A 14,925-nucleotide genomic window follows, 5' to 3' on the forward strand; every position below is an offset into this window, starting at 1 on the left:
AAGTGAATTATGTAAATGCTGTTGGGATTAATTTAACTTTTGATGAGTTATTATCCGGAGTAGATCATCAGTTCTATCCGAGACATTTATATTCTAACTTTAACAAGAGATTTTTAAAACTTCAACTAAAACTCATGATGTGTAATTGACGACAGGATAATATTGAATCATTTTTACAAATATTAAGGATACAAATATGACAATTTAAACGTTAGGGACATAAATAAGACTTACTCCAAACGTTGGGAACAAAAGCAATATTTTACTCGCCAATGAGCAATAGCTCAAATGGCATAGTCTCCCGATACTCAATTAAGAGGTTGCGGGTTCGAGTCTCCTATCTTTGGTAAAAAAAAAAAAAAAACAATACTTTACTCTAATCAATAAATTATAGTATATTATAAAAATAACAAATAATAAGTAGTAGATATGATTTTTAGAATAATTAATTACATTTAAATTTTACAAACCAGAATGGTAAATATTTAAGTAATGTTTGTTTATTTATTGAATTTAATTTTGATATACTATTAGTATAAAATAATTTTACATACTTACATAAACAAAAATAATTATTTTTAACATTCACAGTGAATAATTACCTAAAAAAAATATAATTAAACGATTATATAAAATATTTTATTACTCAGTATATTAAAATTAAATTCTTATAATAATTCATAAAAGTTATATTTTTTATATCATAAGAATAATTAAACCATTTTTAATTATTGCTTGTAAAGAAAAAAAATAAAAATTTTAATATTATTTAAAAGAATAAATCATAATTTCAGATAGGGGTGTTCAAATCTAAACCGATCCAAATTAAACCGCTCATTCAATCCGATCCAAACTGAAAACCGATTAAAACCGTATTAATTCGGATTTAATTGGATTCTATTTTTTACAAACCGCTGGATCGGATCGGATTTCGGATATACTTTTCATAACCGATCCAATCCAATCCAAACCGCACAATATGTTATAATATTATTATTTTATTATTATATTTACAATTATACTTATAACATGTTCAATTTGTTATACATTTTTCTATTATTCATGTATTATTATTATTTAATAAATATTTTATGTTCAAAATGTTATTTGTTTATTTATTTTAACTAACCTATAATTTTATTTATATTGTTATGTTACCGTTGGCTTTTTAAGATATTGTTAAAACTTGATGTTGAGACTTGATATATGTATTTAATTTTTTTATTTAAAAAACCACAAATCCAAACCAATCCAAACCGCTTGTAATCGGATCGGATTTCCAAAAAAAATTTATCCAATCCAAACCGCACCGCACATAAATTAAGCGTTCAGATTGGATGACTTTTTTCCTTAAAACCGAACCAAACCGCACCGCGAACACCCCTAATTTCAGATAACAAAATAAATAGCATGTTATCATAAAATTGCTAATTAATAAAATGATAATTAATCTTATTATAATTTTTTGTGTTTACTTCGGATTAAAAATATATGTAATATTAAATTGTTTAATCACCAGTGTTTATTGTTGATCTAAAAGACTAAACCCTAAACCCAGGTTTGTGTTGTGTTTGGAGGAGCTTTGAGACTCTACTGTCATTCTCTGCCTCCTTTCTTGTTCCCCTCGCATCTCTACTCTCAGAATAAGAAGAAGAAGAAGAAGAAGAAGGACAAAATGGGAAAAATACCACCTGCATTTCGATCCGCTGTCACAAACCCTCAATTCAGAAACCCATCTTCTCTACTTCCTCCGTCCTCTCCATCCTCCAAACCCCATCACTTTCCCAAGAAAACCCCTTCTCATTTTCCCGGAAAATCCCGAAAACCTAACAACCAGCAACAACCTCCGAAAACCCCCGTTCTCTTCAAATCCCCGAGCCTCCAAGAAGCCAAGACCGTCTTCAACTCCATAATCAAAACCTCCGATTCCGCAAATGCTTCCATTGACCCTCGATTCCACAATTCTCTTCTTCAATCCTACGCTTCAATCTCCACCTTTGATGATTCCGTCGCTTTTCTCCGCCACATGTCCGCTGCAAGCCCTTCCTTCTCCCCCGACCGATCCACCTACCACATCCTCCTCTCCCAAACCTGCAACAACGATTCGCCTCCTGATTCCCCCTCCTCCCTTTCCCCAATTCATAAAACCCTAAATCTGATGGTCAAAGACGGCGTCTCCCCCGACAAATCCACCGCTGATGTCGCCGTGAGGTCGCTCTGTTCCGCCGGAAGGGTAGACCACGCTGTTGAATTGTTCAAAGAGCTTTCTTTGAAGCATTGTGTTCCAGACACTTACACTTTCAATTGCATTGTTAAACATCTATGTAAGTGCCGTAGCTTGAGTACTGTTTATGGATTCATTGATGAGATGCGTGATAGTTTCGGCTTTAAGCCTGATCTTGTTACTTACACGATTTTGATTGATAATGTGTGTAATACTAAGAACTTGAGGGAGGCTTTGAGGTTGGTTAGTGTGCTCAACGAGGAAGGGTTTAAGCCCGATTGCTTTTTATACAATACGATTATGAAAGGGTATTGTATGCTGAGTAGGGGGAGCGAGGCGATTGAGGTTTATAACAAGATGAAGGATGATGGGGTAGAGCCTGATCTTGTCACTTATAACACTTTGATTTTTGGGTTGTCGAAATGTGGAAGGGTTGTGGAAGCTAAAAAGTTGTTGCGAGTTATGGCGGAAAAGGGCTTTTTCCCCGACGAGGTGACTTATACTTCGCTGATGAATGGTATGTGCAGGAAAGGGGATGCACTGGGTGCATTGGCGTTGTTGGGAGAAATGGAGGACAAGGGGTGCTGTCCGAATTCGTGCACGTATAACACCCTGTTACATGGGTTATGTAAGTCTAGGTTGTTGGAGAAGGCAATGGAATTGTATGGAGTGATGAAATCAGGTGGTTTGAAGCTTGAGACAGCTTCTTATGCCACGTTTGTTAGGGCACTGTGTAGGGATGATAGAATTGCTGAGGCCTATGAAGTGTTTGATTATGCAGTTGAAAGCAAGAGTTTGACAGATGTTGTTGCTTACTCGACATTGGAGAGCACGCTTAAGTGGCTCAAGAAGGCAAAAGAAAAAGGTCAGGCAGTTTAATTTGTTCTTTTTGCCAATGGTTGCCTAGGATGTAAAAGAGTTTGTTGACAAAGTCAATATACAAAACTGTGGAATGTTTGCTATGGCGAATGCTAAGAGAAGGAAAGAAGAGGAGAGAAAATCTCAGATTGGCACAGGCAGCAGTACGACACAGCCATTGCAAAGAAGAAGACTTGTCAAAGAGGTTGATCATGGTTTTCATTGGCCAGTACCAGACGAAGATCTAACAAATATTTAAGAGTTAGCTTATACTGATAACTGATACCTACATGCCTGATGTGCGACAATCTATTTCTCGATGTACCGTGGCTACAGAGTGATGCCCAGTTAGTTGCATTGCATGTGTGAAATGACCCCTTTCAAGAGGATATAGCTTGTGATGTTTCCCATTGGTGTTTAGCCACTGGGCATGAATTTTTTTTATTGGATTTAGTAGAATGTGTTCTCTCGGGCATATCACACACTCAACAGAGAATTTGGATAAATTTAAACAAACATTTCACGAAATTTGCCGAGTTTTTTTAGCACTCAGCAAGCTGTATACAATAAGAAGAGAAAATAAGATTACGACATGAATTTTACATGAATATTGTTATCTATTCCTTTTTTCTAGTTTTTACTCTCATTTTCATCACCATCTCTTGTACCGAAGAACATATGCAAAGTTTGAGCTTGTAACAGATATAATGAAAGTTCAAACGGAGTGGGAGTTCGTCCGGAATAACTCCTGCATTGTTTTTTTATTCTAAAGGTACGAAGAGTCAGTTTTCGATCTGTTCTTCCATCGCACTTTCTGCTTGGAGGCTGTGTTGTGGTGTGTTTGGTTTAGGGTTGAATTATATCTCATGGGTAGTTCTAGGAAATCAAAAGGCATATTTTGAATCATGGCACGGGGTTGTGCTAACTTATTTTTCGGATTGATAGTGTATAAGTAAGGTGTGTGATTAAAAGGTTGTTTATGAAAACCTTGTCTTGTTTTGTTTAACCAAAGTGATAGTAGGCGACAGGGGTGCATCTTTTACAGCTTCATGTGATTTTCATGGCCTTGGAGTGGGCAGACTTACTGCAGATGTGCTCAATAATTCTTGCATGTGCACAGTTAAAAAGGAGCAATTCAGTGCACAAACATCTCGCTCAACGCAGTGTTCAGGAAAAGGCCGGTCTCCAAAGGATATAATGTAAGTAGCCTAACTTGATAATTACATGAGTGAGTGACTGATTCCACAGTTAGAATTCGCGATTTTGTGGTCTCACGGAGATTTAGAGTTTTATAAAGAAAATGTGTGTGGAATCCATAAATTAGTGAGTACTGCTTTAACAAAATGGGATCCATGTTTATTATGAGTGCATCTAAATGAGATGCGTTAAATTTGTGTGGAATCTATTTCGTGTGTCTTGCTAATATTGGAAGTGATTGTTCAGTCTCCTTAGGAGGAACCGAATTCTGGAAAGCCCTTTCAGCTTCTTCTTGGACATGTGGTGCAATGGATTATTAGGCCAGTTTTTTTTTTTTTTTTTTTTGGTTTTTCACGGTATCTCTCAACCCGATAAGCCAAGGAATAATCCGTTGTGGATCGGAGTTCCATTTAAGGGTGCACAAGGTGAAATTTGAACCCCAACACTTGTTTAAGCGAACTAATGAGTTAATCACTAGACCAATCCAATTTGGTTATTACGCCAGTTTATATAAACTTTTGAGACCCTTATCCAAGTAGAAGAATGAACAAAGCACCAAATAGCATAAATTGCGTACATGCTCAATTCCTGTGATTGAGACTCGGCAGAAAAGCATGGACTTCATCACTGTATCCATAAAAAGAAAGGGTCACTATCCAACATTATTTTATTCTTTGTTTTATATACTTCCTAGCAGCTAGCTTCCTTAGTCCTTAAACATCCCACCCATCAAATACATAGTTTTGGAATATACAAGACATCTTGTTAACTTGTTTTAATTTTCTATTTAATAATAGATAATGAATAAGTTGACATGATATTTCGTAATGAGTAAATAGAAAGATTTTAAAGACTTCAATTGAGTAGTGTATAATTCTATTCAATTTACCATTTTGACCAAATCTAGCAGCCATTGAGTTCCAACATTCTTAAATCGTGATGAAATAAAGAATGTGAGGTGGTGGTTCTCTTAAGCACTTGAAACTTCTTTAGCACTTTCTCAAAAACACTACAACCTAAAAACAAAAATTCAAAATCCAATCCTCAAATCTGCTCCAACTTTAGTACTTTAGCACCACCACCCTGTAAACTCAACCTTTTGCTAATACCCAGAAGAAGAAAAAAAAAATACTACATTGTCCCCACTATAATAACACAATTAAAAGCTGCTTCTTATCTTCACTTTTCACTTTCCTTAACACCATCACTCTATTTTAGAATAATAGACAAACACCTTCATCCTAATCTCCACATTCATCTCTTCCTCTTTGTACTACATAGATCACTAAAACATGCTTTCTCTTCCACCGCCGCCGCCGCCGCCACAGCTCTCACCCCCACCAAGAAAACAATCGAAACCAATTTCACTTGACCAAATTGTCATATCAACAAAACAAACAAGAAACCAAAATTCTATTGAAACAAATGCACCAAATTCTGTTACAACAAAGCTAATTAGGCCACCAAGAACACCACTAAGACAACCTCAACCAAAGAGAACAAATCCAATCATATGGTTCACTGCAGTTCTATGCCTAATATTCAGCCTTGTCCTTATCTTCTTTGGTATTGCAACATTGATAATCTTCCTTATCATAAAACCAAGAACCCCCATTTTTGATATTCCAAATGCAAACCTCAATTTGGTGTACTTTGACTCTCCAAATTACATCAATGGTGACTTCACCCTCCTTGCAAACTTCACCAACCCCAACAAAAAAATCAATGTCCTTTTCGAGTCTTTAGACATCGAGCTCTTCTTCTCTGAGAGGCTCATATCGGCACAGTCGATAGAGCCGTTCCCTCAGAGGAGAAGAGAAAGCAAGTTGCAATCAGTGAACTTCATATCTAGCTTGGTGTTTTTGCCTCAGGATATTGGTGTGAAGCTTCAAAAGCAAGTTCAGAACAATAGGGTAATCTACAATGTGAAGGGAACATTTAGAGTGAAAATCACCATTGGTCTAATTCATGTATCTTATTGGTTGCATAGTAGATGCCAGATTGAGATGACTGGTCCACCAACTGGAGTATTAGTAGCAAGAAACTGCATAACAAAGAGATGAACATAAGGTTATTCTTTGCTTGTTTGATTTAATGTTTTCTATACTATATAGTTGTGCATAAGAATGATTCTGTAAAATGTTTGATAAATATACCATATGATATAGATGGTAAAAGAATGAAAAAGGGAAAATGATTAGATGATGAATTTTCAAGGTGTTTGGTATGTAGATAATTAAATCAGAGAATATGATGTTGGGGGATTCATTTCATCTGCAAATAACAAATAAATGTTCAAATTATCTTTACTACTCTTGATTTTATAAGGGAATAGGTACTTCTGTTATATTTGACTTATTTAATCATTTTGGTATAGTTTTCTACTAGTTAGGCACTTAGACATAGTAATTTCTTTTCTAATTATTCTATTAATTCTTATAATTTTACCAAATTTTTAATTAGATTCTTGTAATTTAAAAGTTTGTAATTAAATATTAATATTAGATAAAAATTTGTAATTAGATTTTTATCTTTACTAGTTATTATTTTCAGAAAAAAATGCAATAAAAAAATATTTGCTTTTAGAATATTCCATAATTCATTCTATATTAAACACAAAAACAAATATTTTAAAAGTATTTTATATTTTTAATAACAATAGTTTGAGACAACCTAATTTAAAAAAAAAATGATCTAATATATATATTCAATTATAAATTTTAAACGATAGAAACCTAATTAAAATTTAATAAAACTATAAATATAAGCAGAATAATTACACCTAATTTTTTTATACAAAGAACACAGCAATCAATAACTTGAATTTCCTAAGGGTTTTGGAAAGTGTCCTTCAACACTATTTTGTTTTCTTAATTGCATAAAATTTATTATATATCAGCTGTACTTATTAGATATCTTTTTGACTGTCTAAAGCAATTAAAGCCAAAATGTGGAACAAAAGGTTCTGCAAAGATTGATGGACAATGAACCAAGGTTTCAAAATTTTTACTTGCATCAAATTGTTTAGGATAAAATACACTTATCTCTAATAAATTAAGTAATGAAGTATATAACATACATTGTTCTTTTATTTTATCATGACTTAGTTTTGTAACAATTACTATATTTTATAAAATATAAGAATAGTGTAATTTATACTAAAATTAAATAAAAAGATGTCATGCCTGATAGCATATAAACTCAAATTTATGTCACTTAATCTAGTTAATACAGAATTTTCAAAGCAGATACTCACATAAGTCCTGCTTTTCACTCTGGTTATCTCCACTAGTGGATTATATTCTCTTAAAAGCCGTCTGAATTATTTGAAGCTAAAAAATAATCACAAAATTTATGAGTGATTTGTGCAACAAATCTTATAAGTTCATTTTCAAGGGAAATATTCCCTTCTGATACTGTAATATATAATTTTACAAATTGTGTTTTTTTCATGACTTAAGAAAACTCAACTGATTTATTTTTTAAAAAAAATTAAAATATTTTACTATTTTAAAACTTTATACAAATATGTTAAAACTCAAAACAAACTTGCTTTGCACAAGCCTATGATCCTTTTTAATTTCTTTCTGGATGAACAAACCTCTAGCATGCTAAACTCTATCAAATTATTATGAATGTGTCAAAATCGAAACTCTCTTTATGGATTCAGTTTAAAGATTGTATACACCGAATTAATAATGCATGAATATGTCTGAAGAAACCAACATAAGTACAAAGGACAAATCTGGTTCTGTTATTATAGTAAATAGGTACACATGAGATTTTCATTTGAGCATTCTCAAACAAAAGCACAAGGAAATGATGTTCTCAAAGCTCACTTCAAGATTTTGTTTAAAACTAAGATTCTGCCACTTCAACCTATTTCTCCCATGGTACTGTTGTTTTTAATTTTGATAAGCTGAAAAAACATTGTAGAAATTTCTTCCCTAGTAAGGAACTACTGTGAAGGAACCACCAACTGCTCATCATCATCTGTTCCGAAGTACCGGTCGCCGAACTCACCCATGCCTGGTATGACGCGATAATCTTTATTCAAACCAATCTCGATCTCAGATGTCACTATTTTTATTCTAGGAAACTTTTTGCAGACCACATGAACACCTTGAGGTGCCTGAAAAGATGAGGCGACGATTGATGTTAGTAATCGTCAACTCGGCCCTTAAAAAGAAACACAAATAATATAATTATGAGTAAATTCCGGATGTCGTCCTAGCTGAAAACAGGAAGACTAAAATGCCAGGTTGTCCACTTTATTTGAACAATGCGGACGAAGTTAGCCGGTGAGAGACAAAAATTGTCACTTTGAAATCTTGAAAGAGTAATTTGTCTTGTTTTTTTTAGTGATGAGATGGGGATTTATTTACTCTATAATTATATTGTTAAGTAAAAAGGGCCAAAAAGTATATAGGAACAAAGAAATCTTTGACTTACAGATATCAGGTTGAGAAATATAATGTTGGACTCCGGTACACCCTTTCTTATAAGTAAAGAGATCGCTTGTACAGCCGAATTACCTGAAGATGAATTGTTGATTCAAATCAAAACCGTCATGGCGAAAATGTTGATTCAGGTTGCCGTAGGTGAGAAACAATTAGAAAGATCAGAGCAACAATGAAAACATGCAAGAGAACAACAAACCTGTGCCAAGGATAGGATCCAACAGTAACACGTGCCTATCCGAGATATCGTTTGGAAGCTTTTCGTATATTAGCTGCTCATTGATGGAAGGTTAAACTTGCAATGATCATGACACTCAAAAGACATAGATATGTGCCTGACTTATACATGCAGAGAGACAAACCTGCTGACCGTTGTCACCTTCTCTGTGAATTAGAATTTTCCCGATCTTGATACCTTTACAGCATGCTCGTAAAGCATTCTCCATACTCTCCCCACTGAAATTAGCAGATGTTAGATTTAAATACAATAAGTGCCACTAAGGAATGAATTATCAAATATCAAGTGGTGTTATTTGATTTAAATAGAATAGATACTTTAGTCACCATATGGAAGTTCGAAAATTCGACAAGATTAATACCTCCTGATGACAGAGACACCACACAATCTCTTACAAAAGTCCACGCCAGTGTATACAGAACCTGTATTGAAAGAAAACAACCAGAGATTACCATGAGAAGGTTCAAAAACAGAACTTCTAGAGGTACTATAACACGAACACTAAACGCATTTGTTTCCCAACTTGTCCATTGGGTTTCCCTGATTGTAGATGGATGAGCGGTCAAACACGTATAGACAAAACAAGAACAAGATATAAAAGAAAAAGTTGACCTATTGTTGCAAAGATGGTAGAATCTCGTCTTAGGTGATTTGAATATCTAGAGGTACTATAACATGAACACTACACACATTTGTTTCGCAATTTGTCCATAGAATTTTGCTGACATGTAGATGGATGAGCGACCAAACACGTATAGACAAAACAAGAAACAAGGATAAAAGAAAAAGTTAGAATAGCGTCTATTGTTAAAAAGACAGTAGAATCTCGTCTCGTCTTAGGTGGTTAGGATATGTAGGAAGAAGATCGGCAGAACATCTCTGAGGACAAGTTTTGGAATTAAGCAAAATCGGGGAGTGGGAGAACTGAGTGGACCTCAAGACCTTAACTTGTGCAGAAGTTAAGTGCAAGGGAATGCCATACTGGCAGGTGGGTGTTCGCACAGTGCACGTGTGTGTTTTTCTGTTGAGGGAGAGTGGAGGCTGCTATAGTGCTTGCTTCTAATTCTCTTCTATCTTCTCTACAAATGTGAGCTGAATTCCAGACTCATCAATACAAATAATACAATCACACTACTCATATTCTCTGGCTTTTGGTTCCTTATAGAGACCAACTACACTATATACAAATCATCCATGATAATATTTAGTAAAAGTAGGGAATGAAGCATCTATGAAGAACCATAGTGGCCACAAAAATCCAAGTAGATCCTTTAGCTGCAAGGATTTGAAAAAAGAAAGAAAGAAAGACAAAAACACATGAAGCTTTTATGGCACAATAATCTCAGAAGGAAAGAATAGAAAAGAAGAGGTTACCAGTGGGAGTGATTACTTGCTTTTCTGTAAATGGCAGATGCCCCAGCCCATGTTCAACAACCTGGTCAAGTGCATAAATTAATGAAAAAGCCATATCATAAAAAAATCATGAAAAAAAAAAAATGGATCCTGTCTGCTTACCAAACGAATCAAACGGTCAGAATAAAATACAAAATCGTGCTTTGTTATCTGAGCATCACGTATCAGGGTATGCATGCCCCGTATCTGCATAGAAGCAATTACAACGAGGATTCAATCTTTATAGCAAACCCAATTTTGGAGTTCTCCCTAGGATGAGATGATAGTGAAGATCAATAGCAAGAAAATGGTACCTGAAAAGTTGACTGAATGACATATAAATTGGAATATATTTTACACAGGTCATGTTGACCAAGCTTCGTGCGGATATGCTGTACAATCAGGTCAATGGCTACATGATTATCTCCCCCACGCGGTATAATGATATCAGCATACTTCTTTGTAGGGAGAATAAAATCATCAAATGCTGGTTTCACAAATTTTGAATACTGCAACAAGGATTACATATGAATCAGCTTGCAAAATCCATTAAATTGAAACATAGCCTTCAAAAGAATGTGTTAAGTTAATTTTATGACAAGCACAAAACAAGTCATTCATGGTAGCATGCATGGTGTGGACAGAAGTTGTTACCTGATCAAGAACTACTGCAATATCCCGACCCTTCTCGCCAGTATCTCGTCTAATCCTTCTCGCCAGACGAACATCAGCATCTGCGCTGAACAGTTTAATATGTAAAGCGACAGCTTAACTTAGTATTTTAACAAATGACTATAAGAAACACAATGTGAATTAGTACAGAGGGAAAAGAAAACAATTCCATGAATAAAAATGAAATAAATCTAACAATAGATCCCATATAAATGCCATATGCTACAACAGAACACACACAACAAGAAAAGAATACTGAGAGAAATAAAAATGAAATGAGTACAGATCCCAAATAAATTACAGAAAATAAAGTCCAACTTAAGGGTGGAACAACAATAATAAAAGACCTGTATCAACAAATATCTTCATATTCATCAACTCCCGAACACGTGGATCATGGAAAACAAGGATCCCTTCCAAAATTATAACATCTGAGGGGTTTACCTAAAAGGCACATCACAGCAACATTATTTGAATGGCAGTGACATATTATTGTAATTGTATTCTTGACAATCAAAATTATGCATCGGGATTAAATGCTAAATATATTTTTTTACAAGCTCTAAAATAGATTTCAATCTAAAGCTGTTAAGAATTTTGAGAAAAGTGAGGCTAAAGCACCTAATCCAAAATGAGATTTCCAGTGACATACCCTTCTTTTTGGATACACATCACTCTTGTAACTCTTGAAGTCGTACTTTGGAATATCTACTGCCTCACCACGCTTCAACTTGTCCATAACACATAGCAATAGCTCAGTATCAAAAGCATCTGCTGATGCCAACATCAGTAAAAGAACATTCACATGCATTAGGGAGCCATGCATTAAAGCACGGCAACAACAACTAAGGCCTAGGTGGGTACAGTTACATTAATTATTTAAATGTAAATGTGTGAAACCATTAAAAGATTTCAGAAAAACCGAATTCCAGATTTTGTAAATAAGCTACATAATAATAGAATACATAAAGCTGCCCCAGTAACATCAGATAATATTTCATACTCTATAAGGTCACTGAAATTAAAGACTCAAAAGTATCATTTTACTGACCAGGATGGTCAAAGTTGTAATCCTGTACACGAGCAAGTTCCTCTTCAGTCAAGTTATGGTAAAAAGAATCCTGTCATAAATTAAGAAAATGTGACGAGAGGAAGAAAGGAACAGGTGGTCAGAGTAATAAATAAAGAAAGAAATTGGAACAATGGGACTACAAAGTTAATTGTTTGCATTCTATAATAATTTTGACATAGCTAATAAATCTCAATTTTGATGATATTATAAGCAGTAACAAAAAGAAATCACTACCTGATTAACTAATACAACTCGTTGATCATGAAGTTGCTGAATAATCATATCACAAACTGCAGTCTTGCCTGATGCTGCACCACCAGCAACACCTGCATGATGAAACACAAACAATAAATAAATTAAATTCCCTACAAAAATGATGGAAATTTTGTAAAATTGAAACTAAAGGCATCCCAATTAAGACTCTCATTTTTTATTATTATTTCAGAAAGCAGTAGATGTTTGTTCAATAATAACTATATATGTAGTAGCTACCATCAACAAATTGAAGCAATCTGCAAGGCATGAAATACCCAAAAAAAGACATGTCTTAGTATCCACCTATGACTCGCGAAAAGCTATGACAAATGGTTGTTTATACATGTTAAAGGCATGTCGTGACTCGTGAGAAAACACACCTATGACAAATGGTTGTTTATACATGTCAGTCGCTGATGTTGTCGGTTGTTCCATGCCTGACTTTCTTTGCTCAAAACCATCCATGTGAAATCCAGAAAAGTGAACCTCGGAGGAAGACTCCATCAAATCAACAGCTGATTTAGTATCCATGCAAAGACCTACTAAAATATCGGTTGATATTCACATATAGAGAAACCAATAACATAAACAAAAGATAGGGACATCTCACACCGGTCCCCATTTAATATCTCAGCAAAAACATAAAACAAAAAGATAAATAAATACACAATTTAGTTTTAACTCAAAATATGTCTGATTGGATTAAGTTGAATGAACCAATGATAGAAGACAATATAGTCGATGACAATGCTAATTGGATATGCAGACGATTGTACTGAATAAGATAGCAGATTAAGACAGGTTATGATAAACTCATTCTAGGTCTTGTAATTTTCATTTTATATGTGACCTTAAACTCTGGTAAATTCCTAAAGCATGCTGAGGTAAAATTACAAAGGTTTCTATTCTCTAATACCTACCACACACCATTTTTCTTTCTTATAAAGGTGAATAACAAGACCTGTTGTCTCATTTCCAGAACATTCATAAAACAGCTATAATGAATGGGCATGATCTTATTTTGTTAATGAAAAACTTTAGAAGCCAAAAAAGGGGGGCAGTTCAAGCAAGGATTGGACAAGTTCATTCCAATGCAACCAACACCCAATAAAATATAAATAATAGTTAAAATAAAAATGCAAACTTTATGCTTGCCCATTTCATCATTGTATAAAATATACAATCCCAATCAAGCAAAGAGGCTAAACTCAAATGGGGTCTCAGATCCCATGGGAAACATGGAGAAATGAAATGAAAGATTGCAGCTTTGATCAAAATTGAATACAGTACCAAACAGTAGTAACATAAAAATCAAGCAATGCTCACAGGGATTTGTTGTAATGAAAAAATAACAATAAAAGATGTTGATTTCAGAACTCACCTGAAACTGGACACAAGAAATTAGTTGAAGAGAGATTGAGTGAGTGTAGCGATGACCTGCTGAATCAAAAGAGGTTTAAGAGTTATCAAAGAGAGGGTGTGTCAATGTTTAAACACAGATTATGAAGAATTTGGTGCTGCTTTTATTTTTTGGTAAATGGACCCTCTATTTCATCTCAAATTACCAATTTCACCATGTCCCTACCAAATCACCAGCGTAAAATTCAAAGCCTAAAAAGAGGGTGTATATATATATATATATATACAAAATCTTTGTCATCGAGTTTATTTGAAAAGCTTTAAATTTATTTTTTTTTAGTTTTTCACTTATAAAAAATAATAGTATTAATATTTGGTATAATTTTTAAAATTAAATTATAATTTTTTTAAAATTATTTAAATATTTATAAAAAATATAAAAAAATTATTTATCATATTTCTTTTAAAATAAATATTTTTAATATAAATATTTATTATTTACACTATTTTAAAAAAAAATTTAATTAAATTATTTATCCAAATTAAATATTATGCTTTAATGAAAAAATCTAAAATTATTTGCCATGATCATTTTATTTAATAATTAAATTAAGGTATAAATGCGTCACTATTTATTTGTAAGAAAAATGCTGAATAAATATTATCTTGAAATGTGAAAATGACAAATATATATTTAATTAAATTTATTAAAAATAGGAAGATATGTTTTATTCATTAGATAACTTGTAAGATTCATTTTTAAACATTTGAGTATAAAAATCAATTTTTATAAAGTTAGGTAATAATAATATAAAAAATATTAAATCATACTTGATAATTATTGTAAAAGATATTTAGTTATGGTCATTTGAGAGGGAGAGAGAGATATTATAGTTGTAAACTTGTAATTATAAACTTCTCCTAAAATCCATTCTCACTTAATTTTCATGGATCGTCACTTTATCAAGTTGAAGATGGCGGGGTAACTTCACATAATGAAGAGTCCCATCAAAATACACTTTGATATACTGTGAAAATTTAAATATATTTATTTTTATATGAAATTAATAATTAAAAATTATCAAATAATTTAATAAATTTGATTAAATTATTATCTAATAATTCTTAACAATAATTAATTTTATATAAAAATAACTTAATGTGAATTTTCGTCTTGATATATATATATCTATATATA

At 33.2% G+C, this 14,925-nt stretch overlaps 3 protein-coding genes across 5 annotated transcripts; 2 read left to right on the forward strand and 1 right to left on the reverse strand.

Annotated features, from left to right (window-relative positions):
- Positions 1-1,535: 1,535 nt before the first annotated feature.
- On the forward strand, positions 1,536-3,690 carry LOC112720099 (pentatricopeptide repeat-containing protein At2g17670). Its single transcript, XM_025770919.3, has one exon. The coding sequence runs from the start codon at positions 1,676-1,678 to the stop codon at positions 3,101-3,103; it is 1,428 nt and encodes a 475-aa protein (XP_025626704.1). The 5' UTR covers positions 1,536-1,675; the 3' UTR covers positions 3,104-3,690.
- A 1,530-nt stretch (positions 3,691-5,220) lies between these two features.
- LOC112723777 (NDR1/HIN1-like protein 1) lies at positions 5,221-6,582 on the forward strand. The gene has a single exon (XM_025775203.3). The coding sequence runs from the start codon at positions 5,572-5,574 to the stop codon at positions 6,340-6,342; it is 771 nt and encodes a 256-aa protein (XP_025630988.1). The 5' UTR covers positions 5,221-5,571; the 3' UTR covers positions 6,343-6,582.
- A 1,424-nt stretch (positions 6,583-8,006) lies between these two features.
- LOC112720100 (uridine kinase-like protein 3) lies at positions 8,007-13,981 on the reverse strand. 3 transcript variants are annotated; one of them, XM_025770920.3, is made up of 15 exons: positions 13,750-13,981; positions 12,749-12,907; positions 12,348-12,439; positions 12,093-12,162; positions 11,694-11,812; positions 11,389-11,485; positions 11,024-11,103; positions 10,684-10,878; positions 10,493-10,576; positions 10,352-10,412; positions 9,339-9,399; positions 9,102-9,195; positions 8,939-9,011; positions 8,732-8,814; positions 8,007-8,411 (listed from the first exon to the last, which is right to left on the reverse strand). In XM_025770920.3, exons 2-15 carry the CDS (start codon positions 12,897-12,899, stop codon positions 8,238-8,240), a joined length of 1,434 nt encoding a protein of 477 aa, XP_025626705.1. In that variant the 5' UTR covers positions 12,900-12,907; positions 13,750-13,981; the 3' UTR covers positions 8,007-8,237. The 3 variants fall into 3 exon arrangements, with proteins under 3 accessions (XP_025626705.1, XP_072062487.1, XP_072062488.1); XM_072206386.1 differs by having other exon boundaries at positions 12,749-12,910; positions 13,750-13,973; XM_072206387.1 differs by lacking the exons at positions 12,749-12,907; positions 13,750-13,981 and adding an exon at positions 12,689-12,709.
- Positions 13,982-14,925: the final 944 nt, after the last annotated feature.

Source organism: Arachis hypogaea, chromosome 11 (genome assembly GCF_003086295.3).
Source record: "Arachis hypogaea cultivar Tifrunner chromosome 11, arahy.Tifrunner.gnm2.J5K5, whole genome shotgun sequence".
Classification (NCBI taxonomy): Eukaryota; Viridiplantae; Streptophyta; class Magnoliopsida; order Fabales; family Fabaceae; genus Arachis; species Arachis hypogaea.

What these genes read in the sequence shown, in the direction of transcription:
- LOC112720099 (XM_025770919.3), top strand. Translation starts at nt 1,676, where the DNA reads ATGGGAAAAATACCACCTGCATTTCGATCCGCTGTCACAAACCCTCAA.
- LOC112723777 (XM_025775203.3), top strand. Translation starts at nt 5,572, where the DNA reads ATGCTTTCTCTTCCACCGCCGCCGCCGCCGCCACAGCTCTCACCCCCA.
- LOC112720100 (XM_025770920.3), bottom strand. Translation starts at nt 12,899, where the DNA reads ATGGATACTAAATCAGCTGTTGATTTGATGGAGTCTTCCTCCGAGGTT. An exon ending in TAAACAACCATTTGTCATAG is followed by an intron (nt 12,440 to 12,748) that starts GTGTGTTTTCTC and finishes TTCATCATGCAG; the next exon opens with GTGTTGCTGGTGGTGCAGCA. An exon ending in ATGTGTATCCAAAAAGAAGG is followed by an intron (nt 11,486 to 11,693) that starts GTATGTCACTGG and finishes TGTGCCTTTTAG; the next exon opens with GTAAACCCCTCAGATGTTAT.